This window comes from Hemitrygon akajei, chromosome 15 (genome assembly GCF_048418815.1).
Source record: "Hemitrygon akajei chromosome 15, sHemAka1.3, whole genome shotgun sequence".
Lineage (NCBI taxonomy): Eukaryota > Metazoa > Chordata > Chondrichthyes > Myliobatiformes > Dasyatidae > Hemitrygon > Hemitrygon akajei.
This window is the reverse complement of record NC_133138.1, coordinates 81,290,341-81,317,884: the sequence shown is the minus strand read 5'-3', so window position 1 is coordinate 81,317,884 and position 27,544 is coordinate 81,290,341. Positions and strand designations below refer to the sequence as shown.

At 39.9% G+C, this 27,544-nt stretch overlaps 2 protein-coding genes across 7 annotated transcripts in view; both read left to right on the top strand.

Annotated features, from left to right (window-relative positions):
• Positions 1 to 11,878, top strand: part of LOC140739504 (B-cell receptor CD22-like) — a 43,155-nt gene extending 31,277 nt beyond the window's left edge. For 4 of the 6 annotated variants that reach the window (XM_073067863.1, XM_073067859.1, XM_073067860.1 and 1 more), the window contains 2 exons: positions 1,754 to 1,821; positions 7,938 to 11,878. In XM_073067863.1, the coding sequence (XP_072923964.1) occupies positions 1,754 to 1,821; positions 7,938 to 8,069 (200 nt within the window). In that variant the 3' untranslated portion in view covers positions 8,070 to 11,878. The remainder of the gene's footprint in view (positions 1 to 1,753; positions 1,822 to 7,937) is intronic. The other 2 variants (XM_073067862.1, XM_073067864.1) reach the window with 2 other exon arrangements.
• Positions 11,879 to 14,991: 3,113 nt separating this feature from the next.
• LOC140739087 (B-cell receptor CD22-like) overlaps positions 14,992 to 27,544 on the top strand; it is a 72,704-nt gene continuing 60,151 nt past the window's right edge. Inside the window, 2 exon segments of the mRNA XM_073067033.1 lie at positions 14,992 to 15,097; positions 18,979 to 19,047. Coding sequence (XP_072923134.1) covers positions 18,996 to 19,047 — 52 coding nt within the window. The 5' untranslated portion in view covers positions 14,992 to 15,097; positions 18,979 to 18,995.

Sequence of the window (27,544 nt, the reverse complement as noted above, 5' to 3'; positions counted from 1 at the left end):
CTCAAGGACAACTTATACCCCCACATATTGCATGCTGCTCTAGTAGAATATGATGGACACTTGAGCTTACTATCTACCTCATTAAGATGGGGATACGGCAGTAAAATGGGGTTGAGAAAAGTAGTATCAGCCATGACTCGATGGGCTAAATGGCCTAGTTATGTTCTTTTGTCTTATAGATAAGATATTCCAGCTTATTCCCAACCTACACTGCAGTTTCTTTGTAGATGTTGCATTTTTTCTGTGTTCTATTATTGTTTTACCTTGTACTATCTCAATGCATTGATTTGATTCATATGATAGCATGCATAACAAGCTTAATAACTGTATCTTGGTACAATTGAAAATAATATACCAGTTCCAATTCAAATTACTGGGGGACACCCACACTCTAAATATTTACACAAGAGATTCTGCAGATGCTGAAAATCCGGAGTGACACACACAAAATACTGGAGAAACTCAACAAGTCAGACAGCATCTATGGAAATGAATAACCAGTCAACATTTCAGATTGAGACCCTTCTTTGGGACTGGAAAGGAAGGGGGAAGATGTCAGAATAAATAATTGGGGAGAGAACAAGGAGGACTAGATGGAAGGTAATATGTGAAGCCAGGATGGTGGAAAGGTAAAGGGCTTGGTGAAGAAGGAATCTGATTGGAGAGAACAGTGGACCACAGGAGAAAGGGAAGAAGGAGGGACATCAGGGGGAGGTGATAGGCAAGTGAGGGGAAACACAGAAAACCTACAGCACAATACAGGCCCTTCAGCCCACAAAACTGTGCCGAACATGTACTTACTTTAGAAATTACCTAGGGTCACCCGTAGCCCTCTATTCTTCTAAGCTCCATGTACCGATCCAAGAGAAGGTGTAAGAGGCTATAGTGGGGAATAGAAGAAAAAGGAAGGGAGAGGGGAAAATTACCAAAAAGAGAAATCGATGTTGAACGTTACCCTGATGGAATAGGAGTGAGACTGGCCTCATCATGCCAAAAGAGGAGGTCACCGACCAACATGTCAGAACGGGAACGGGGATAGGAATTAAAATGGAAATTCCACTTTCGGTGGCTAGAGCGGAGGTGCTCGGCCCCAATTTTTATTTGTGGTTGTGAGATAATCGTCGGTAGTTCGAAAATCAATTGCAGGCAATAGTGTTTCTTTAGATTTTCTATCCAAACAAGTGTGAAAAATGAAAAGCCATCGCACCATAAGGTCAGCTACCCTTAGAGTTTTGAATTAGTCTGCGCAGATGGAATTATAGCAATCCATGTTTGGTATTAGATCCCTTCACCTTTATCAGCATGGAGTGTTAAAGGGAAATCAGTCTGATTTTACAGAATGTTTCATTGCTAAATCTGTGTCTCCTTATGTTGAACTGAGTTATCCTTAACTTAGCAATATTTTCTGGTTCCTTATGAAGAGAGTGAAGTGAAACCAGGAAACGTCAGCATTGAGCAGGTGTTCACACAAAAAGTTAAAGATAAAATTCAAGTTAATCGTCCAGCTGTACCATCTTCCTATAAACCAGTCTCTCAGACGGCATTGAGCAGTTCTGTGTTAGTCAGAAGTTTTACTGCTAATGTGCATTCCCCATCTCCAGCCGTAAACAAACCTGCAGCAGGCGGAGGCTGGATGATTGGCTAAGAATGTTGGTTCACTCTGTGTATGTTCCTATTTCAGTCTGGGTTTTCCTGGGGCTTAAGGAACATCTGAACTCACATTTGATCTTTATTTATCTCTTTCTCTTTATGGACTCAGGGCAAGAGTTGGAGAGTGAGTCACAGCCAGTAATCTACACTGAAGTACAGACACCAAAAAAGGTTTGTAAAACTGACTCAGCTTCTTCCTGCATTAATTAAGGGAGAAAATTGTCCACTGACATGTCACAGAGAGGGGTGGCAAGGAAAAGCCACTGGGCTTAGGCTGATAGAGTCAGCAAGGTTGATTTTGAGAAGGTGAGAATAGTGTTGAGAAACTCAGGGGTTTAGGGAAGTTGGTGCAGCAAGAGGCAGATGTGAAAACCTAAGCTGGAAAGAGGCAAAGTGCGGCAGGTGAGCTGCAGGTACAATGCAAAGCTCACTCGCATCAGCATCACAGGCTCAGAGGTGCTGACAACACACACAGCATAAGTTATACAAGACAGTGAAGAAAAGACTGTGCAAGACATGAGATAAGTGGGAAAAAAACAGTCAGAGATCGTCCTGATGAAAGGTGTCAGCCAAAAACATTGATTGTTTACTCCTTTCCATAGATGCTTCCTGACCTGCTGATTTCCTCCAGTACTTTGTGTGTGTTCCGCTGGATTTCCTGGAATCTGAAGATTCTCTTGTATTTACAATCAGAGATAAGTCCACAGTGGTATGAGGTGGACTGTAGTGTTGTTGAGGTAGAGTTAGAGTAGAGCAGGCTGGTTCAAAAAAATTCAGATTCAGATTTATTTATCACAGGTACATTAAAACGTATAGAGAAATCTGTTGCTTGTGTTAACAACTAGTGTACTGAAAGATATGCTGGGGGCAGCATGCTTCATCAGACATTCTGGCACCAACATAGTTCTGCAGAACAATATAAGCAGCAGCAATAACAACAGCAGCAAAGCAAGCCCTTTTCCCATTCACAGACACAGGCAGACCTCCAGCCTATAGCCTTGGCCACAAGCTCTCAGACTCACAGCTGCACTTTCCAGTCATGGGTTTGACCTTCAAGCCTCATCTTACAGATGTGCATGGACCTCTAACCCCACTGACATGTAACCTCATGATTCCTTCAGGCCTTGTGACTAATTTGGGCCTCTACAAATTTAAGTTAGAAGAAAGCATGGGCCAGGTAGTGCAGATCCTTGCTGACAGATGCTGCTTTCCTGAGGCAATGCGTTGATATTATTTGCATTGTAAGACCATAAGATGATAAGATATAGGAGCAGAAGTAGGCCATTCAGCCCATCAAGTCTGCTCCACCATTCCATCATGGGCTGATCCAATTCTTCCAGTCATCCTCACTCCTAGCTAATCAAGAACCTATCTATCTCTCCCTTAAATACACCCAATGACTTGGCCTCCACAGCCGCTCGTGGCAACAAATTCCACAGATTTACCACCCTCTGACTAAAGTAATTTCTCCACATCTCAGTTCTAAAAGGTCCCTTTGCATCTCTGCATTTTGAATTCTCTCCCTATCTAAATAATAGTCTGTCTGTTTATTCCTTCCACCAAAGTGCATGACCATACACTTTCCAGCATTGTATTTCATTTGCCACTTCTTTGCCCATTCCCCTAAACCATCTAGATAGATAGATAGATAGATAGATACTTTATTCATCCCCATGGGGAAATTCAACATTTTTTCCAATGTCCCATACACTTATTGTAGCAAAACTAATTACATACAATACTTAACTCAGTAAAAATATGATATGCATCTAAAATCACCCTCTCAAAAAGCATTAATAATAGCTTTTAAAAAGTTCTTAAGTAGTTTACTTAAATACATTGAGTCCTAACCCCTAAATCTCTCTGCAGGCTCTCTGTTTCCTCAACACCACCCGCTCCTCCACCTATCTTGTATCATCGGCAAATTTAGCCAAAAACCCATTAATATTGTAGTCCAAATCATTGACATACATCATTAAAAGCAGCAGTCCCAAAACTGACCCCTGTGGAACTCCACTGGTAACCAGCAGCCAGACAGAATAGGATCCCTTTATTCCCACTCTCTGTTTTCAGACAACCAGCCAATGCTCCAACCATGCTAGTAACCTCCCTGTAATACCGTGGGCTCTTATCTTGCTAAGCAGCCTCATGTGCGGCACCTTGTCAAAGGCCTTCTGACAATCAAAGTACACCACATCTATTGCATCTCCTTTTTCTACCCTGCTTGTAATTTCCTCAAAGAATTGCAGTAGGTTTTGAGATCATGTAGGGATTAAGATGGAAATGAATACTCGGGTTACCTATCTTCTGACAGCCTGAGTACCTTGTTGATTTATAATCACTATCAATAATCATAATCAATTAAACAAAAGCTTGCTGCTGCCTCACAGCTACAGGCATCCAGGTTTCACCCTGACCTTTGGTGCAGCCAGGACCCAGGCTGCATTTTCTACCTGCCCCTGCATAGAGTTCCCCCATGTATTACAGTTTCTTTGCACATGCCAAACACCACCAGTCACTGGTAGCCAAATCAAAAGGCCTCATTTTTTTTCTACTCTTTGCCTCCTGTTATTCAGCCAATTTTCTATTCATGCTAGTAGCTTTCCTGTGATACCATGGGCTCTTACCTTGTTGAGCAGCCTCATGTGTGGCACCTTGTCAAAGGCCTTCTGAAATTCCAAGTACATTACAGTCACTGACTCTCCTTAGTCTATCATGCCTGTTATTTCCTCAAAGAATTTCAACAGATTTGTTAGGCAAGATTTCCTTTGAAGGAAACCATGCTAACATTAGTTTCTTTTATCATGTTCCTCCAAGTACCCCGAAACCTCATCGTCAGTAATGGAATCCAACATTCTGAAACACTGAAGAGAGCTAACTGGCCTATAATTTCTTTCCCTCTGTCTCCCTCCTCTCTTAAAGAGTGGAGCGAAATTAACAATTTTCCAGTCCTTTGGAACCATTCCAGAATCTAGCGATTCTTGAAAGATTATTACTAATGTCTCCACAATCACTTCAGCTACCACTTTCAGAACTGTGGCGTGTAGTCCACCTGGAGCAAATGACTTATCTACCTTCAGATACTTCAGCTTCCCAAGCACCTTCTCCTTACTAATAGCAAGTACACTCACTTCTGTCCCCTGGCACTCTTGAATTTCTGGCAGAATGTTAAGCGTCTTCCACGGTGAAGATTGGCACTATGTTATATGGCTTCTTTTTTTTCCTTTTATCCTATCTTTGACTTCCCTGGTCAGTAATGGTTGCATCATCCTCCCTTCAGAACACTGCTTCTTTGAGATATCTCTAATCTGTGCCTAATCTAAATTGCTCCAAGAAACTCCAACCATTGCTGTTCTGCTACAACCCCTGCTAGTGTTCCCTTCAAATCAACTTTAACCAGCTCTTCTCTCATGCTTCTGCAGTTCCCTTTACTCTTCTGTAATGCTGATACTTCTGACTTTAGCTTTTCCCTCTCAAAATGCAGGGTGAATTCTATCATATTATCATCACTCTCTCCTAAGTGTTCCTTTACCTCAAGCTCGCTAATGTGAGCTCAACCACAAGCTAATCTAAAAAAAAACATCCGTAAGCATTCTATAAATTTCCTCTCCTGTGATCCAGCACCAATCAGAGTTACCCAAACTACCTGAATATTTAATTCCCCATGAGTATTGTAACATCGTCCTTTTATGTGCCTTTTCGATCTCTTGTTGTAATTTGTATCCCTCATTCTTGCTACTGTTCAGTGATCAGTATATAACTCCCATCAGGGTCTTTTTACCCTTACAGTTTCTTAACTCTACCCACAAGGATTATATATCTTTCCATCATATTTAATCTCTTTCATCCCTTTGATTTCACTTTTCACCAACGGAGCCACACAACCCCCTCTACCTACATGACAGTCCTTTCAATACAATACCTACCTTGGCTATTAAACTCCCAATGCTGATCTTCTTTCAGCCATGACTAGGTAATACCATTAATGTCATACCTGCCAATCACTAACTGCACTACAAGGGTATCTACCTTGTTCTGAATACTCAGTATAACACACTCAAATATAACACCTTCAGTCCTGCATTCCTTTTCAATTTTGCCCCCATGTTACGCTTCAATTCATCCTACTAACTGAAATTTTGTTCTATTATCTGTCTGATTTTCCTCACAATGTCACTACACACAGTACCTGGTTCTGTACTAACTGCCCCATCCTCAGCCCTACCAGTCCCTTTCCCATCCACCTGCCAAATTAGTTGAAACCCTCCCCAACAGCTCTAGCTCTAGCAAATGAGCCCATACTTTTTGTATAGGTGATCCCTTTCACTGAAGAGATCCCAGTGATCCAGAAATTTGAAACACTGCCCCCTGAACCAATTCCTCAGCCACACATTCATCTGCCAAATCATCCTATTCTTACCCTCACTGGCAGCACATTGCACAGGCATCAGTCCAACAATTACTACACTAGAGGTCCTACTTTTCAGCTTGCAACCTAACTCCTTATAACTCTCTTCAGGTCCTCCACCCTTTTCCTACTTAAGTTGTTTGTTCCAATACGTACCATGAGTTCCAGCCGCTCACTCTTCCCCTTTATAATACTGTGAACCTGACCTGAGAACATCAGTGACCCCAGCACTTGGGAGGCAACGGACTATCTGGGTGCTTCCTTCATGTCCACGGAAACTCCTGTTTGCTCCTCCTACTATAGAATCACCTATCAGTACTGCACCCCTCTTCTCCCCTTTCCCTTCTGAGCCACAGACCCTGACTCAGTGCCAGAGATCTGGTGTCTGTGGCTTCCCCCGATAAGCAGACCCTCCCAGTAGTATCCAAAGCGGTATACTTATTATTGACAGGAATGGCCACAACACTGGCTGTCGATTCCCTTTTCCTTTTCTGACAGTCATCCTGCTACCTTCCTTCTGCAACTTAGGGGTAACTACCTCCCTGTAGTTCCTATCTGTCACCTGCTCATTCTTCTGTATGAGCTGGAGACCATCCTCCTGTGCCCCAGTTCCCTAACGTGGTCTCTAAGGAGCTGCAGTTCGATGTATTTCATGTAGATGTGGTTATCAGGGAGACTGGAGGTCTCCTGGAGTTCTCACATCTCACATGAAGAACATACCACTAACCCTGGATCCATTCTCACCGCACCAACTATATGCTTATAGACAAAGAAAGAAAATGACTTACAAGAAACTTAGACACTTTGCATGTTCTTGCCCAGTTGCGTTGAGCCAAAGCCTGACAACTCTAACACTGTACACTCCAACAATTTCCGCTCCTACAATGGCCACTCTGTTTACACCTCACTTGTTTATATTGACCTTTGCCAAGTGTCTAATAGATAGTTATGATTGCATCCCACCGAAAAGTCCCAAAAGGCCCCAAGCTCTGTTTATACCTCACCAAGAAAGTGACTGCTTGCATTGATTGCATTCTGCCAAAAAGAAAATTCAGCATGTGACTGAGAAGATTCATGTATCTGAGTGAATTGGGGGAGGTCAGTGCTTTTTCTGAAGGCTTGAACAAATGATTAAAGTGAATAGGCACAAGATCAGTATGTTTTAGCCTTGGCCTGCTGGCAGGACAAAAAGGAGCAAAATCTAGAATTAGGGTGTAGGCGGCATGAGTCAGAGAGAGATTGAGGACCCAGGTGTCACTTTTCAGGAAGAGCTAGGGTTAGGAGTCAGGTTGGGGAGGAGTCATTGCCTGGTCCTTGATAGTGCAGGGAAAGGAGATGATGAGGCCAGGTAATGGGAGAAGATTGTATGCCCAGTAGGTGAAAGGAAGCAACATTACATGCTACACAGGGTCTGCAATCCTGACAACCTAGTTGTCCCAAGAATCATTTCTGTTAGGACATATTGGTCTTATTTTCCCTGTGGTGCTCAGATGTTAGATCAGGCAAAATTTTACACATAAGTCACCTATGATGATATTGCAGGCAGATTGTCAAAGAAGTAGATTTGATGAAGTGTCTTAAAGGAGAAGAGTTGGAATAAGCTGAGAGACTTAACCTAGGAATTTCTAACATCAGTTTTAATAGTTCAAGTCAGAACTGCCAATGAAGAAACATTGGACCAGAAATGGATGAATGGAGAAATACTGGAGGTGTGTAGGACTGGAGGAGATGGAAATCGAGAGGAATAAGGTACAAAGATACAGTAAAATCAATGATGAGTCAGTGAGCTGGATGGGGGATGGGGTAGGCAAGTGAATAGGGAAAAGCATGAATGAGTATGGAACGTTGGCAGCATCTCAAACTGTCCCTCTCTCTGCAGACTCAGGGGACTCAGTCTGAGACCAGCGGCAGACGGGAAAAGGAATTTGCCTATGCCAACCTGCAGCATGAATCAAACGGCAAGCAAGCAAAAGGCCAGGGCGACCGAGTGGAGTTCTTGGGAGCTGTGTGAAAGAAAATGGAAGCAATGCCTGCAATCTGTTCATTTACACGAGAGACCGCAGAAAGTCAGCAAAACCTGATACTGAAATTGAATAAAGTGGTGCGTGGTAACTTTTACGGGTAAACCCTGACTGAACATTTGTGCAATGGAAATAAAATAGGCACAGACTATTATCTATATAATTTATCAAAAACCTTGCAGATTTTGTGTCCTTCTGCAGTTTATTCCCTGTCACATTTTGTGGCACGTTTCCTGCTGTTAAACACTCCCCTTAATGCTTTACCCATTTAGGTTCTTTCAATCATTTTTCACCTTACTTTTCTCTTTGTACAGAATTTGCACACCACTAATTTATTTACCTTGCTTCTCCCATCTCATCCCCGTTTGCTCATTACATCTTTTCTCTACCAACTTTAAACCCATGTTTGCTCTCATTCATGTGAGTATTGCCAAGGATCATCTGCTAATGCCCCATAAATCGGTGAACAAATCTTGATGTACACTTGGGCACTGTAAATGCTTATAAACACATTCAAACTAAGATATGCAAAGTAGTTTTTCCAAAACTATATCAGCCAATGAACCGAAGGAGGAGTGGAATGTACAAATTGTGTTGAACAGCAAACAAGATCAACTAACTCAGTAAATTTACTCTGTTTCTACTCAAAAAGTAGTAAAAGCAAACTACAGTGGCTTCTCCCAATGAAAGCACAAGCGTGGGTTCCCTCCAGGGGCTCCAGTTTCCTCCCACAGTCCAAAGGCATACTGGTTGGTCGGTTAATTAGTCATTGTAAATTGTCCCGTGACTAGGCTAGCATTAAATTGGGGATTGCTAACCAGCATGGTTCGAAGGGCCAGAAGGACCTATTCCATACTGTTTCTCAATAAACAAATAAATAAATAATTTCTCCAGAACAGTGCAATGTGTGAAGCAATGTCACATATAAATTCTGTACCTATAATCACCCTGGCTACCATAGCTATTTGGCCATCAAACTTGACTGATGGAAGACTTACTCCACCACTTGTGTTGTACCCAGCTAAAGGGTTGTCACTATTTTGGTATTAACCTTGCTTTTACATTCAGAAAGTTAAAGTACTGCAAATTTGTGCCTACTGCAGTTATGGCCAGAACCGTGGGTAAATTATTAGTTTATTATCTTGAGCTCTTGAGCATAAATTCATTCTCTCTTCACTGTGATGAGAATCATCTCAGTCTTCTTGCTGAATGCTGCATTCTGAATGATGTGAAATGTTGTATTCAAATTTTACTTATCATGGGACTGCAGCACAAGACTGACCGATCAGATTTAAATAGACTGTGAACGCAGAATAAGTGAAACAATTCCAGATGCTGAAAAGGTGTACAGCCCATATCCCAACTTACACCAAGTCCTGTTCACTACATGACAGTCTTGCTCAAAGGTTTTGTCTCACATGGGTGGGCTAGGCTATCACGGTTACAACAGCTTAATGGGAGGTTTACTTTGTATTTAAGCATCCGATTCCTGATTGCTTAATGTACAATGTTCCAGAGAACCTGCTTATCATTAACATTTACCCAGAAATCAGCGGGTACATTGGAATAGACGTAGGACCCTGTAACAACATCAGCAAGTGCTTGTCCTGTATGCAAACTATGATAATAAAATTAACCTTTTGTCATCTACCTATTGCTCATTTCTTCTGACATGAGCCAGCAAAATATCTAATGCAGAGAAGTAAATATGAAGTGTACTAACTAATGAATAAAATCATGGATTAAGAGCAAAAATCATTGGAACGTAATGATTTACAGCAGAAAATAGCTGGTATAATGTAAGTGACTTTACAAGATGAAGATATGTCAACCCTGCCTCATTACTCACATACATGAGGGGTTCAACAATGGTTATTTTTGCTACAATTTCTTCTCATTTTTGCAACATATGTAAATAATTATAAACCCTTCTAAACCATGAACAGTCAATGATTCTCGTAAATGCCACAACCTTAAATGTGATTCACTGTGTTGGTTTCTTTCCATATCCTATACAAATATTCATAATGTGTATGTTGGTATATGTTCGTTATGTCATTAATCACTCCCAAATCTTCAGGCTAACATGCCTTCATCTCACTATTACTATTCTTGTTTTTATCTCTACTGCCTCTCTTTCAATCAACTGGTTCCCCCTTGGGTTCCAAACTCTGCTGGAATATATTCCCAATAATTTCATCAATTGACCCACTTTTTATCACCCACCAATATCGCTGTGTCCAGGTCATCTTTGCAAACACTAGCGTTCCACGACAACTGCAAGGCCACATTCATTAAGGCACTGTTGGGAAGTCTTCCTTCATCAATTCCCAACACTAATTTTTCTCTCTGCTAATTTTACCTTTGGTTATTGTCAGCAATACCCTGGATTATTAATCTTTATTCCTGAAGAATCCAGGAAAATTTCCAGGTGGGTTGACACCCCTTATATGTTGGTTTGCATGGACCCACATCCGTCTATCTCAATATATTGTTAATGATCTGTTTTGACATCCATCTCATTGTGTTGTCCAAATATCCCTATCTACCTATATTGTTCACTAGTTATCCACATATTTCTTTCTATCTCTACCTCTAAATGTATCACTGTGTCTGCTGATCTATCCATATATACATTTTTTAATATTCTTCTCTCTTATTCTCTTTGTGTATGTTTCTCACACTTTTACTGTTATTCCTACGTATATAGTATGTATCCTTATCTTTCTCTTCTTTTCTTTTCCCTTATATATCCACCGAGATATTTTATTCTTTTTTAATCTCTGTAGCTATTTCTCATGTTCTTACTCTGAGTTCCCTTAGTCTCTTTAAACTGCATTAGCATGTAGTCTAACATTCCATTGTAGAACTTAAATGGAACTAAATTTGGCATCTGGTAGAATAATTGTAATTAAAATATGGTCTGTCAATACACGTATAGGAGGAGTTTTTAATTACAAATTAATATTAAAAATACAGTGACTTAAATCAGTAAATAATATTTCAATAATTAATCAAAACTTTATCAAATCAAAACTAATAATTTTGTGTTTTTTTTTTCACTATTCTTTATATACAAAAGCTGATTCCTGTTACTAGAAATGCCCTGAATCTCCAGGCACTGAATCTCAGGAATGAAACATGCCACCATTTCAGTGGAAAAGAGTTTTGCATTTCATAAAGAGGTTGTTGTAATATTCTGAATTTAAATAATATTACACTGTTCATTACGATGCACAAGTCTGCAGAAAGAAAGTGGTACATTCATTCAGATGTACCTAGTTAGAGTGTCATACAATGAAATGCAGGACTACAAATGGCTCTGTAGTAGAGTCAAACATACAGCACAATTCTGTGGGGTTATCTTAACCTGGGACAGTGCTGATATCAAATTGGCCAGTAGTATGTGTCCCATCAGCTTCTTCCTTCCATTGAAGAGACTGAGCAGCCAATTTCACATAGTGATAAACCACAGATAAAATAACCAGACTTTACTCAATCCACTGACAAACAGTACTCAGTTGCCTGAGGACATATGGTATATTACAATGTCTTTTTTATATATTTAGTGAGAGTAGTCTTATGACTGTACAACTGTGGGCTTTGTCTATCAATTACACTGTTCATTAAGATGATGTAAAAAGTTTGTATCTTATAATTGCAAATTAACCACTAACTCAAGATGAGAAATAAATTAAACCTGTGGATTATTAACAACTGTTGTGTTCAATTTTTAACTTGTTCAATATGACAGGTTATCCTGCTGCTTGCTTGTAAATCAATAAAATATTGAAACCCATTCACAATGAGCATTTGTCTGCTGAAACTAATCTCTGAAGGTTGTTTAACTCAGTCCAGGTTCAGTATCCTGCAACAATTTAACAACCTGGAAGGGAAATCAGATGAATCAGGGTGTGAAATCTGGAACACTACCTGAAGGGGTTGTGGAAGCAAATACTCTAGCAGGATTTGGGTTTATAGATGCATACTTATATAGCCAAAGTAACTGGCTTAAGTAGTCAAAACAAAGAGGGAGAGCAACTGGCAAATGGGATCGGTATAGATGGGCTCTCAACGGTTTGCAGGGCAGTAATGTAAAACAGTGCGGACGCTAGAGATATTTAAAAATATAGGCATTTTCTTATTTTGGGGTTTTAAAAAATAGGCCTTTATTCACATATTAGAAAGTCGGGAAAGCTCCACTGTAAGGATCAAAATCTAAAATATTAATAACATTTAAACAAACCAGGGAGCTGAAATTACATGAATTTCTCCCTCTTGCTCACTGAACATTTTAAGGAACAGCAATCATTGCTCCTGTCCACCCTAAGATTTGAGGAATATTATTAACGTTGCTTTCGGGCACTGGCCTCTCACCTATATCATATGGTGGTGCTGTTGTTGGTCATCTGCTCCAGTTGTGGCAACCTCTGTAGGGAATCTGTTGTACGTCTCTAGCACAGGTTTCCTCTTCAAACATACTCCAGGGTGTAACAGAATTCTTTATGTAAAGCTCGCAGAGTAAAGAAAATACATGGTAATAACAAAGGCAATATTAAATAGTATAATAAGCACAAAACCACAGTATGGTGCAAAGTACAAACTGAAGAAGTGTATAAAGAAATGATGAGGTGACAGTAATAGAAGAGGTAAAATTAAGGATTCAAGAACATGGCAATAACACTGACTGTCCATTCAAACTGAGATATGTAGGGAACTTGTGAATGGATATGGCTGGTGTAAGTTGGAGGGTAGAACAGAAACCGTAAATCCTACTGTATACTAAATTTTAACAGTTAAAAGTAGCTAGTGTTGACTAGCCATATCACTCTCAGGAGGAGAGTAATCACAGGAATTTCTTAAGGAAGTTGTGTACTGTTTCTTTGAGTAATACTTTGGTACCACTGTGGTGAACTACATATACCTGTCTGGACACGCCCCTCTGCTGACTGCTCCTGTGGCTCCTCCCACAGACCCCTGTATAAAGGCGGTTGGAGGCACTGCTCCTCCCTCAGTCTCCAGGATGTTGTGTGGTGGTCTCTTGCTGCTAATCGTGGTCTCTTGCAGCTAATAAAAGCCTATTGTTTGCCTCCCGTCTCCGAGAGTTATTGATGGTGCATCAACCACAACACCCCTTGAGGAACTGTCTTTAATCCATGCTTCAGAACTGTCCTAACAAGAAAGGAATCAGCTTCTCTATTAGTCCTTATCTCAGGCAGATAAGCATTAAAAATACGTTTGTACATCCTGCAGGACATTTGGATAATAATTGGTATCATAACTTCAGTCATACTGCCTTGTGAATATGGAATCTAGATCTTCTACACAAGAAGATTTGATTATTATTATTATAATTGAAAGTGCCTATTGCATTGCTCTATCTTTAACACAAACACAATGTTATTTATTTCTTCAGGAATTTTCTACTGAACAGAAGTTTCTTTGGCAGAACTTCTAATCTATAGCCTTTGTTAGTCTTGTCAGTAGCACACTAGTGCAGATGGTAGAGTTGCTACCTCAATGCCCCCAAATCAATCCTGGCTTAACATTGCTTTCGGGCCACTGCCCTCTCACTAACCACAGCTACCTATATCATATGGTGGTGCAACATGCTGCCGTTGGTCATCTGCTCCAGTTACTGCTCCAGGTGCTGTCTGTGTGGAGTGTTCACGTTCTTTTTTGATCAGATGTGTTTCCAAGTCATGGTCTCACCTTCTCTATATCCAAAACCTGAAGGCTAGAGGTCTAATTGATAATGCTAAAATGACCCTAGCTTGTAGATGAGTGGTGAAATCCGAGTGAAGTTCACGAATATGGGAGAATAAAATGGATTAAGTTAAAATTACAACAAAAATAGTTCAATGTTTCAATTAATATCAGAGACTGTACAGTATACCATGCAACCTGAAATTCTTACTCTTCACAAACATGCACCAAACGGAAGATAAAGAAGATAAACCTTGAATGGGAGAATGAATGGGAGAAGAATTTTAGAACCCCAAAGCCCTCCCTCATCCTCCCAAACATAAACTGCAGTGAAATCATCAATGCTCCCCTCCTCCCACTTGCTCCAGTAAAAGCATCAACCCCCACTACCCACCATTCAAACAATAACAAAGCCCCAGAGACCAGGATTATTAGCATGAAATCAATGTGCCAAAGAACTTTTTTTCAGTGTTATATGTCTCTACAGTTCCATAACTCCCATTATGTCATAATAATTCCAATTTTAATCAGACCACCTTGTTAAAGTAATCTTCTGCAATGATACAACCTCTCTGTGCTTCTATAATTCCAACCATCTGTATAATAATGATGCTTCATTCTATTTGTAGATTTTGGAATTCCTCCTAATCTCATTTTATGTCCGTGAGCTTCACCTATCATTCTCCAGCCATTGACCTTTCCCATCCACCTGGCTTCACCTATCAGTTTCTAGCTGGCCTCTTTCCCCTCCCCTTCCTTTCCAGGCATCCTCCTCCTTCCTTTCCAGTCCTGAAGAAGGATCTTGTCCCAAAATGTTGACTCTTTACTCTTTTCCATAGATGCTGCCTGACCTGCTGAATTCCTCCAGCACTTTGTGTGTGTTGCTTTGGATTGCCAGCATCTGCAGACTATCTTGTGTTTATCTTTCCAATCTACCTTTCAATAATTCCTTTGATTTTGGAAGTCTTTCTGTTAACCCCTGACACGTGTTCTGCTTGTTAAATATAAGGCATCTGTGCTGATTATGGGTGTGCCTTGATGCAATGCGTAAACAGATTGTTTTTGAATATTCATCACTTTTCATCTTTGCTAAATCAATTACTTCCCTTTTTGAGGGGGTAGGAATTGCTGATAAGTGAGAAATGTCGCTGCATTTGCTTCAGGTTGATTTTTAGCAGCTGCATCCTGTCACAAAATGTTGGTGTTTCCAGTTCTTGCTGCATCGGTAGATATAAGTATAACGTAGCTTGATTGAAGGAGATTACTCTTCCTCAAGGGAGCAGTGTGTCAATAAAAGTTATAAAGTAAAAAGGTAAGATAATCTCAATAACTTTTACATTAACTTTTCAAAAAGCTCTGACTGAAACAGCAACTGGGTTGCGGCCTTAACATCTGGTGGCGTCAAGTTACTGTAGATAATTTTTAATCATTCCACATCAGGCATATTTTAAATCTGCAGTCTCAGTGCACTTAGGGAAATTAAATGGAAAATGAACAGTGGGAGAATCAGTTAATTTGTGAATCACTTAATGGAGGGCACTGTCCAATTCTGGTCACCCTGATTTAGGAAGGATGTGAAGTTACAGGATTATGTCTGGGGATAGGGGATTTCAGCTCCAGGATTATACCGGATCCTTAGAGCAGACAGGTTGAAAGAAGATTTGATTGAATTGGCTAGATCAGGACTGGTATAGAGAGAGGGAAACTGTTCCTATGCAAAAACCAGTGACTTAGATTTACGGGTATGAGAAAAGAAACAAGAGATGAGAGGAATATCATTTTATAGTAATAATAGTTATGGAACTTGCTGCAGTAATTGAACTGAAACAGCAGAAGGGGTTTTAAAAGAGGGAAAAGTAGTAGGGGGATTGGATCAACTGCTTGGAAAAGTAAGGATAAAGTAAAGTAGAAGGAGAATTCAGGAGAGGTTAAGGGAGTCGCCAGAATGAAAAAAAGACATAAAGTTTAGAAAGGGATTAGAATTTAATTTCTACTAAAAAAAAGTTTTAAAGAGTGATGAGTACAGGACTGAAAGTGTTATATTTAGATGCACACAGAATACAGAAAAGTAGATGATCTTGCAACACAACTAGAAATAGTCGGGTATGACTTAGTAGGCTTCAATGAGTCGTGCCTGAAAGAGGCTTACAGTTAGGAGCTTAACATCCAAGGATACATATTGTATCAAAAGGACAGCCAGGTGGCAGAGGGACTGGGGTTGCTCTGTTGGTAAAAAAATGAAATCAAATCCTTAGAAAGAGAAGATATAGGATCCGAAGATGTAGAATCCCTTTGGGTAGAGGTATATAAAAAGAGCAAAGTTATGATGGTCATGGGAGATTTCCATATTTAGGTAGATTAGGGAAATAAGGTAGGTACTGGATCCAAATAGACAGAATTTGTAGAATGCCTATGAGATGGTTTTCTAGAGTAGTTTGTGAATCCCACTGGAGAAGTTGTAATTCTGGATTGGGTGTTGTGTAACAAACCAGATTTGATTAGGGAGTTTAAGCTAAACTAACCCATAGGAGACAATGATCATAATTTGATAGAATTCACCCTGTAGTTTGAGGGGAAGAAGATAAAATCAAAGGTATTTGCATTATATCTGGCTAAAGGAAACTATAAAGGCATGCGAGAGGTACTGGCCAAAGTTGATCGGAAGGGGACACTGGCCGCAATGATAGAACAGCAATGGCTGGAGTTTCTGGTTGCAGTTTGGAAGGCACAGGATCAGTTCATCCCAGAGATAAAGAAGCATTCTAAAGAGAGTCAAAGACAACATAAAAGCAAAAGAGAGGGCATAGAATACAGAAATATTAGTTAGAATCTAGAAGACTCAAAGCTATTAAAACCAACAGAATGCAACTAAAAAAAAATAAAGAGTGAAGGATGAAATATGAAGGTAAACTAGCCAAAAATGTAAAAGAGTATACCAAACATATTTTCAGATATATAAAGAGTATAAGATAGGTGAAAGGGGATATGGGGCAATTGGAAAATAATGCCAGAGAAGTAGTAATTGGGGATAAAGAAATGGTAGTTGAACTTAATAGTATTTTGCATCTGTCTTTACTGTGGAAGACATCAGCACTATGCCAGAAATTCAAGAGTGTCAGGGAGCAGAAGTGAGTGTAGTCACTATTACTAAGGAGAAGTGCTTGGGAGTTGAAACATCTGAAGATAGATAGGTCACCTGGACTGGATGGACTACGCCCCAGGTTAAGGAGGTAGCTGAAGAGATTGTGGAGGCATTAAATGTGACCTTTCAAGAATCAGTACGTTTTGGCCTGGTTTCTGAGAACTGGAAAATTGCTAAATCCACTCTTTAAGGAAGGAGGGAGGCAAAAGGCAGAAAATTACCTTAATCTCAGTGGCTGGAAAGACGTTAGAGTCCTTTGAGGTCTCAGGGTACTTGGAGGCACATGATAAAATAGGCCGAAGTCAGCATGTTTTCCTTAAGGAGAAATCTTGCCTGACAAATCTGTTCAAATTCTCTGAGGAAATAACAGGCAGGATTGATAGACGAGCCTCGGTGGAATGTTGTTTACTTGGATTTTCAGAAAGCTTTTGACAAGGTATTGCATATGATGCTACTAAATAAATTAAGATCCCATGTAGGAAAGATACCAGCATGAACAGAAGGCTTGGCTTTCTGGCTGGACACAAAGAATGAAAAGCATTGGGGGCCTTTGCTGGTTGGCTGCCAGTGACTAGTGGGTTGGTGTTTGGATTGTTTTTTTTTACATTATATGTCAATGATCTGGATCATGGAATTAATGGCTTTCTGGGCAAGTTTGTACATGATACAAAAATAGGTGGAGGGGAAGATAGTGTTGAGGAAGCAGTGGGTCTGCAAAATGACTTGGACAGTTGAAGAAAATGGACAAGTGCAAGTTGGTAGAAGGAATAAAGACATGGACTATTTTCTAAAACAGAGCAAATTCAGAAATCAGAGGTGCAAAGGGGCTTGGAAGTTCTTTGCAAGATTCCCTAAAGGTTGACTTGCAGACTGAGTTGGTAGTCAGGAAGGCAAATGCAATGTTAGCATTAATCTCGAGAAGATAGAATATAAAAGCTTTATAACGCATTTGCTAGACCACACTTTGAGGAAAATAAGCAGTTTTGGGCCCCTTATCTAAGAAAAGATATGCTGGGATTGAAGCTAGTCTAGAGGAGTTTCACAGGAATGGTATTGGGAATGAAAAAGTTTACATGTGTATGACGAGCTTTTAATGGCTTTCAGCTTGTTATTCGCTGGAGTTTAGAAGAATGGTGGAGGGGAGTATTGAAAGGTCTGGATAAAGTGGACTTAGAGAGGATGCTCCAATGTTGTGAGAGTCTAGGACCAGAAAGCACATCCTCAGAATACAAAGGTATCCCTTTAGAACCGAAGTGATGAGGATTTTCTTTAGACAGTGTGTGGTGAATCTGTCACAGGTGACTTTGGAGGCCAAATCATTGGGTATATTTAGAGCAGAGGTTGATAGGTTCTTGATTAGAAAAAACATCAAAGGGTGTGAGGAGAAGGCAGGAGAACGGGGCTGAGTAGGATAATAAATCAGCCATGATGGAATGGCAGAGCCACCTTTCCGCTCCTGGATCTTAAGGTCTTGTATCCTACCATACATTAAGATAATGCACTAGTTCCTTTAATTTTGTATTTGCGTGAAAGGAAAGTTTACAATCAGTAATTAAAAAGGGCAATGGATCTATCACATTATGAATAACATTTATTTCATCAGTCAAACAACTGTAGAACATCATTCTTCATGACAAGTAGTTTAATAGCTTGTTAAGTAAGGAATGCATAATTGCAACAGGAAATCTTGTGGAGGAGGAAGAAAAAGTTATTTTTCTCCACTGAGATTTGGTATGATCTGAATGCTTTCACTGAAAGATTTAAATTGAATCATGACTTTCAGAATGTTTTGCATCTATCTTTAAAAAGGAGAATACTGTAGAGTTCAGAAAAATGAACAAAAGGATTAATTGGACAGTCTGAAAGTCAACACTTTCTAAAGACAAACTGCTTGGTTTCAGAGAGGTTGCTGTAACATCTAGAACAGGATGGGGGAAAGCAGTGAGACTTCAGGAACACAATAGAAGTGTATTGTTTGGCTGGTTCAATGTGGGGGATTGCACAATGTCCTAAAGATCTTTACTGACAGTGATCTATTATGTATTTCTCAGCTGCTGTGTTTAAAACAATGAGCATATCGCAATACACCCTGGCACTAATAGCCATGTGTCTTAACCACGGTAAGTCTCTAATTTCAACATTTGTTATGCATAATTTTGAACCATAGAACCATAGAACATTACAGCACAGAAACAGGCCTTTTGGCCCTTCTTGGCTGTGCCAAAACCATTTTTCTGCCTAGTCCCACTGACCTGCACCTATAGAACCATAGATCTTTTATCAGAAGTATTCTTATCATCCAATTCTCCTGGTGGTTGACCAAGCCCAAATCCTTCTAAATATTTTCCACACTTGAATGCATTTATATACTATCAAAAGTTGCATGTTGAGTCCATTGGTGATGAATGGCAGTGTAATTCTCTATAGGGATCTATGCTGTGTTAAGATAATAATTATTAATGAACAAATTTAGCAGTAATATCTAGTTAAGTCATGTCCCATGGCTTTTAAATCATTAGGGAATGGTGGTTGATTTAAGTCTGTTATCATTTTCTTTCACGCAGGTAAAATTTCATGGATTTGCGTTGTAACTTTACTGCAAGAGTTCCACCTTATATTTATCAGCAGAGGTTCCTGATTCCAATATTGAGAAAGCGAATGACTTTTTAAAAACATATTTGCACAAGCACTTGAATTGCTAAGGCGTAGATAGCTGTGGACCAAGTGCTTGTAAACGTTATTAGAATAGATGGGGAGCTGATGTTTGGGATGGATGTGGTGAAGTTCCTATGCTACATGATTCCATGATTACCAACATCAAATATCAAAAGTTCTGCCTAGAAGCTTTTTTTTTAATCACTTATTTTTATTGCAACACCAACAGATTACATTCAATACAACCAGTTGCCGATTACATTTTGACTGTTTAACCCAGCCACCCCAACCCTCATCCCCATCCCCCTCTGCACCCCCTCTCTCTCTCCCCCCCACCCCCTCCCCTCCACCAACCAACTGAATAGTAGTGCATACACAGACAGAGCATTCTCTATTTTAACAGAAGATCTTTTAAGTTAGGTATCAAACTTGACCACATTACGATTGTGTTTGGTCGTGCATCATTTACTCTCGCTGATGATAATTCCAGGTAAGAAATGTCCAAAAAGCTCCGAAGCCAGAGAGTATTTGAAATATCATGGGGAGGTTTCCAACGCTGGACTACAATCTTCTTAGCTGCAGTCAGGCCTGCAGCCAGACTTTGCGTGTTTTTTCCCTACGGGAAAGGTGGGAGTCATCATTTAGAAGATGTACAGTGGGGTCCATTGGTAATTGTACCCCCGTTAGTTCTGTAAGAGTACTGATAACCTTCCCCCACAAACCAAAAACCCCTGAACATTCCTATACAAGATGTATAAAAGAGCCAACAGTTCCGTGAGGTCAAAATAAGCAATATGGGTCAAGAACCAGTCCCACTTGATGTCTAATTCTTGGTGTTAGATATGCTCTATGACAAAATCTTAAGTGTATATACCGATGATTTGGGTTTTTTGAAACACCAGTAGCATTATCCCAAATCGAATCCCAGTCCAAGTCTTGTCCCAATTCAGATATGTCCCTATCCCAGACTTTCATTCCTGATGTGGGCATGTACTTCTGGAAATTTAATTTATCATACTTATATGACACTATCTGTCTTGGAGCACCCTGTATCCAACTTAAAATGGACGGTCCTTTAAATCTGACCCCCAGGGAACCCCGTTGGCTTTACAAGCTGATCTTACTCTAAAGTAGAAGAAAAGATAGTGTTTATCAATATTATATCGAGATACCAGTTCTTGAAAGCTAAGGATAGTACTTGCCCCATTAATATCTTGAAAAGTAGTATTACCTTTATCCTCCCAAGTTCTGTTAGTGAATGGTTTCTCCCCAGATAGAAAATGATTACTGTTCCATAATGGAGATGATTTGCACCATAGGCTTTTAAATTTTAGGAACTTTTCTGCACTTGTAGCATATGGGTTAAAAATGGACCGTAATACAAATCGCATTTTTTGGTAGACATACCTATAATGGGAAAGTCCTTCAACCTTACTGGCGCTATTAGCTCTTGTTCTATATTTTTACATGACAAAACTTTATCCTCCTCCATCCAATAGCTAACACTTTTTAATACAAATGCTCAGTGATACAGTTTAAAATTTGGACATGTCAATCCCCCATCCAACTTTTTGAATTGTAGAGCTGATCACTTTATATTGGGTCATTTACCGTTCCAAACATAGCATCGTAGTAAGGAGTCAGTTTTTGCCAATATCCTGCTGGAGGTGCAAGTGGGATCATTGAGCTGATTAAATTAATGCAGGGTAAGTTGTTCATTTTAATGACCGATATACGGGCTGGGACTGATGCTGGCAGGTGTCTCCATCTATTAAATCTTCTTCTATTTTATTCAAAATTAAAGATTAATTTGTTTTAGCCACAGACAATATGGAAGTATTAACTTTAATACCCAAGTAGTAACGTTTATCTGTATTAATCAGCATCAGTGCTGATTTTGACAGATTAACTTTGTATCCTGAAAGAAATACAAATTGCTCCAGTGTTTTTAAAACATAGGGGAGAGTTTGTTGAATATTTGCCATATAAACTAATGTGTCATCTGGGTAAAGTGATATTGAATGTGTTGTTGTACCTATTGTAATAGGGGAGATCAGAAGAGAGTTTCTAATTAAATGCGCGAGCGGTTCAATAGATATACCGTAATAAAAATTAAAGGAGACAGAGGGTCCCCTTGTCGTGTGCCCTGTCCTATGTCAAATAACTCTGAGAAACCTCCTCCCACACTGACCTGGGCTGAAGGATTAGCATACAGTGTTTGAATCATATTGATAAATTTATCGCCAAACTTAAATTCTTTTAGAACTCTCCAGAGATATGGCCATTCAAGGCGATTGAACGCTTTTTCAGCATCTAGAAATAGCAGGTCACAGGCAGGTGGGATTTTATGTGTCGCACTCAGTATGTGTAAGAGCCGGCAAATATTATCAGATATGAGATGTCCCTTGATAAAGCCCGTTTGATCTGGGTTAATTATTTTCCCAACTACTGTCTCGAGACTACTGGCTAAGACTTTGGAAAATATCTTGAGGTTGGCATTTATCAAGGAGATTGGACAGTGATTGGCACACTCTAAGGGGACCTTACCGGGGCTTAGGTATAACTGTGATCTGGGTGGTGTTTAGATCTGTATGGAAAGCGCCATTTCCAATAGCATAATTTAATGTTTCTAACCATATTGGTCCAAGAATATCCCAAAGTGCTAGGTAATGTTCCACAGGTATGCCATCTGTACCTGGCGTATGGCTCTTATTTGTAGCTTTGACTGCTTTGAGTAGCTCATCCAGTGAAATAGGAGAGTCTAGAGTTTTGGTGTCCTCTTTTAGGTCTAATCCACTTAAAATATTGGTGAAATCATTCTCAGAAAGAACTGAGGCACTTGTTCTTTAAAGTAGTTCTTGAATGTCTTATTTATTTCCTCTTTTGAAGATACTGCTCCAAGTTTAGCACATCTAATCGCTGGTATAGACCTTTTAGCTTCCTTTTGTTTGACCGTTAGTACCAAAAGATGGCTCAGTCTGCTGTCTTCTGCATAATACTTATGTATGGGTATATGGATCATATATACTGCCCTGCTTCTTAATAAATCATTTAATTCTACTTGTTTTGTTATGAGCTCATTTTCTTTTGTTACGGTGTTATCTCCTTTTGAGATCATTCTCCAAAACTTTCTGGGGTGGAAATCTTTTGAGGCCGGCTTTTATGTAGGTGGGAACTGAACCATACAGCATTATTTCATAAGAAACCCTTGATGGAGGCCCAAATCACTGTCATATCCGAGACACTATTTTTATTTAACCATATAACCATATAACCATATAACAATCACAGCACGGAAACAGGCCATTCCGGCCCTCCTAGTCCGTGCCGAACTCTTAATCTCACCTAGTCCCACCTACCCGCACTCAGCCCATAACCCTCCACTCCTTTCCTGTCCATATACCTATCCAATTTTACCTTAAATGACACAACTGAACTGGCCTCTACTACTTCTACAGGAAGCTCATTCCACACAGCTATCACTCTCTGAGTAAAGAAATACCTCCTCGTGTTTCCCTTAAACTTTTGCCCCCTAACTCTCAAATCATGTCCTCTCGTTTGAATCTCCCCTACTCTCAATGGAAACAGCCTATTCACGTCAACTCTATCTATCCCTCTCAACATTTTAAATACCTCGATCAAATCCCCCCTCAACCTTCTACGCTCCAATGAATAGAGACCTAACTTGTTCAACCTTTCTCTGTAACTTAACTGCTGAAACCCAGGTAACATCCTAGTAAATCGTCTCTGCACTTTCTCTAATTTATTGATATCTTTCCTATAATTCGGTGACCAGAACTGTACACAATATTCCAAATTTGGCCTTACCAATGCCTTGTACAATTTTAACATTACATCCCAACTTCTGTACTACATCCCAACTTCTGTACTCAATGCTCTGATTTATAAAGGCCAGCGTTCCAAACGCCTTCTTCACCACCCTATCTACATGAGACTCCACCTTCAGGGAACTATGCACTGTTATTCCTAGATCTCTCTGTTCCACTGCATTCCTCAATGCCCTACCATTTACCCTGTATGTTCTATTTGGATTATTCCTGCCAAAATGTAGAACCTCACACTTCTCAGCATTAAACTCCATCTGCCAACGTTCAGCCCATTCTTCTATCCGGCATAAATCTCCCTGCAAGCTTTGAAAATCCACCTCATTATCCACAACACCTCCTACCTTAGTATCATCAGCATACTTACTAATCCAATTTACCACCCCATCATCCAGATCATTTATGTATATTACAAACAACATTGGGCCCAAAACAGATCCCTGAGGCACCCCGCTAGTCACCGGCCTCCATCCCGATAAACAATTATCCACCACTACTCTCTGGCATCTCCCATCTAGCCACTGTTGAATCCATTTTATTACTCCAGCATTAATACCTAACGACTGAACCTTCTTAACTAACCTTCCATGTGGAACTTTGTCAAAGGCCTTGCTGAAGTCCATATAGACTACATCCACTGCCTTACCCTCGTCAACATTCCTAGTAACTACTTCAAAAAATTCAATAAGGTTTGTCAAACATGACCTTCCATGCACAAATCCATGCTGGCTACTCCTAATCAGATCCTGTCTATCCAGATAATTATAAATACTATCTCTAAGAATACTTTCCATTAATTTACCCACCACTGATGTCAAACTGACAGGTCTATAATTGCCAGGCTTACTTCTAGAACCCTTTTTAAACAATGGAACCACATGAGCAATACGCCAATCCTCCGGCACAATCCCCGTTTCTAATGACATCTGAAAGATCGCCATCAGAGCTCCTGCTATCTCTACACAAACTTCCCTCAAGGTCCTGGGGAATATCCGGTCAGGACCCGGAGATTTATCCATTTTTAAATTTCTTAAAAGTGCCAGTACTTCCACCTCTTTAATTGGCATAGGTTCCATAACTTCCTTACTTGTTTCCCACACCTTACACCATTCAATATCCTTCTCCTTAGTGAATACCGAAGAGAAGAAATCGTTCAAAATCTCTCCCATCTCCCTCGGCTCCACACATAGCTGACCACCCTGATTCTCTAAGGGACCAATTTTATCCCTCACTATCCTCTTGCTTTTAATATAACTGTAGAAGCCTTTCGGATTTGCTTCCACCTTATTTGCCAAACCAAACTCGTAACTTCTTTTAGCTTTTCTAATCTCTTTCTTAAGTTTCCTTTTACATTCTTTATATTCCTCGAGCAATTCCTTTACTCCATGCTGCCTATATCTATTGTAGACATCCCTCTTTTTTCGAACCAAGTTTCTAATATCCCTTGAAAACCATGGCACTTTCAAACCTTTAACCTTTCCTTTCAACCGAACAGGAACATAAAGATTCTATACCCTCATAATTTCACCCTTAAATGACCTCCATTTCTCTATTACATCCTTCCCATAAAACAACTTGACCCAATCCACTCTCTCTAAATCCCTGCGCATCTCCTCAAAGTTAGCCTTTCTCCAATCAAAAATCTCAACTCTAGGTCCAGTCCTGTCCTTCTCCATAATTATATTGAAGCTAATGCTATTGTGATCACTGGACCCGAAGTGCTCCCCAACACATACATCTGTCAGCTGACCTATCGCATTCCCTAACAGGAGATCCAACACTGCCCCATCTCTAGTCGGTACTTCTATGTATTGTTGCAAAAAGCTATCCTGCACACATTTCACAAACTCTAAACCATCCAGCCCTTTTACAGAATGAGCTTCCCAATCTATGTGTGGAAAATTAAAATCTCCCACAATCACCACCTTGTGTTTACTACAAATATCTGCTATCTCCTTACACATTTGCTCTTCCAACTCACGCTCCCCATTAGGTGGCCTATAATACACTCCTATCAGTGTTACTACACCTTTCCCATTCCTCAATTCCACCCAAATAGCCTCCCTAGAGGAGCTCTGTAATCTATCCTTCCAAAGCACCGCCATAAGATTTTCTCGGACAAGCAATGCAACACCTCCTCCTCTGGCCCCTCCTACTCTATCACACTTGAAGCAACTAAATCCAGGAATATTTAGTTGCCAATCACACCCTTCCTGCAACCATTTAAATTCATTTAAATAAATGGAATTTATTTAAATTCATAAATTCCATCAGTTTTGTTCTCAGTTGTGTTAGAAAATTGTCGTTTTTTTTAGAAGTGTGGAGTTAAACCTCTAGTTTTAAATAGTAGCCTTATTTTTGATTTTGCCATAATTAAAAGTAAATATAACGGCTGTGATCAGATAGATGTCTGGGCAAAAATTCTTTTGAGTGTACCAAAGGCAGCAAACCAGAGGATATAAGAATGTAATCTATCGGAGAGAAAGCTTTAAGTCTTGTGGAGAAAAGGTATAGTTTTTAGCAGATGGATTATGCACCCTCCACACATCAGTTACATTTAAATCCATTAGAAAGAGGTTAAGTGCTTTGGAAGCAGATTCTTGAGAGCTTGATACAGTTGAGGAAGATTTATCAAGGTTATTGTTTAACAAAGCATTCATGTCCGAGCCAACATATAGTTGGTAGTCACTTAACTTCAGTAATTGAGGGATAAAATTCAGCCTCGAATATACTTGAGGCATATAGGCTAATGAGTGTAACTATATTACTCTGAATGGATGTACAGCAAAAAGCAAGATGTCCTTCATCATTGGAGCCTGTCCTTTCAATTGATACATCAATACTATGTCTCATTAATATCATAACTCCTTTCATATGAGTACCATCAGCTGATGCCACAACGGTTTTTTAAAAGCGGTTTTGAACCCTGCGAATGTCATTAGGTTTGGAATGTGTTTCCTGTAACAGTGCGATATCTATTTTCTTCCTGCGTAAGAAATCCAAAACCTTTGAGCGCTTGTAGGGAGAGTTTAATCCTCTAACATTAAGTGATACGATAGTAAGATTTTCTAATTTATCTGTGTTGCTCATCTTCCCCTGGATCTGTTGTTCTAAGTTGGTGGTGGAGCCCTGAGTTACCCCCTTTCCACCCCACTTCCCATCACCCCTCCCATTCAAACCTTTACTTTGTAACATCTGTGAGTGTCACTTAGCAATGTCAGACACTGAACATTAACCGCCCACCTCTAGCACCAACAAATCAGAAAGGCCAACCGGTTCTCATAGACAATCAAAGCAAAGAGACAAGAAAAAAAATCCTGGTCAAACCCATTAACCCATACAATTAAAACCATTCCCGTCTCAGACATAGTATAACACATAATCAAGAACCCAGCAGCTCTCTTGCAGGAGAGTGTTGCTTTAATAGACTGTCACTTAGCGATGACACCAGTGATGTCTTATCTGGCGCCCATGAACGTAAACAAGTCTACTGGAGACATAACCTGAAATGAAAATGTACAACTAAAGTGTTTCAGAACAAACTGCTGTTTTTCAGCTTCATTCTTGATGAAGTATGACATTTGGATGTGTTGAATATCACCTCAGAAAGTAAAAGATAAAATGTATATTCTAGGCAGATTTATATCACATTACCATGTTATCCTTGTACTAACAAGCTAACTGAGCCATTACCTTGAAACTCTGACCTGCAATACTCAGAAACTAACTGGCCCCTTAATTAACTAAATACAAGAGTGCATCAAATGACTTTCCAATAAAAGAATAACCAGAAAACTTCACACCTAGGACGTTAACTTGCCCATGCCTGTTAGATTGCACATAACCTATAACCATATAACAATTACAGCACGGAAACAGGCCATCTCAGCCCTTCTAGTCCATGCCGAATGCTTACTCTCACCTAGTCCCACTGACCCGTACTCAGCCCATAACCCTCCATTCCTTTCCTATCCATATACCCATCCAATTTTACTTTAAATGACAATATCGAACCTGCCTCTACCACTTCTACTGGCAGCTCATTCCACACAGCTACCACTCTCTGAGTAAAGAAATCCCCCTCGTGTTACCCTTAAACTTTTGCCCCCTAACTCTC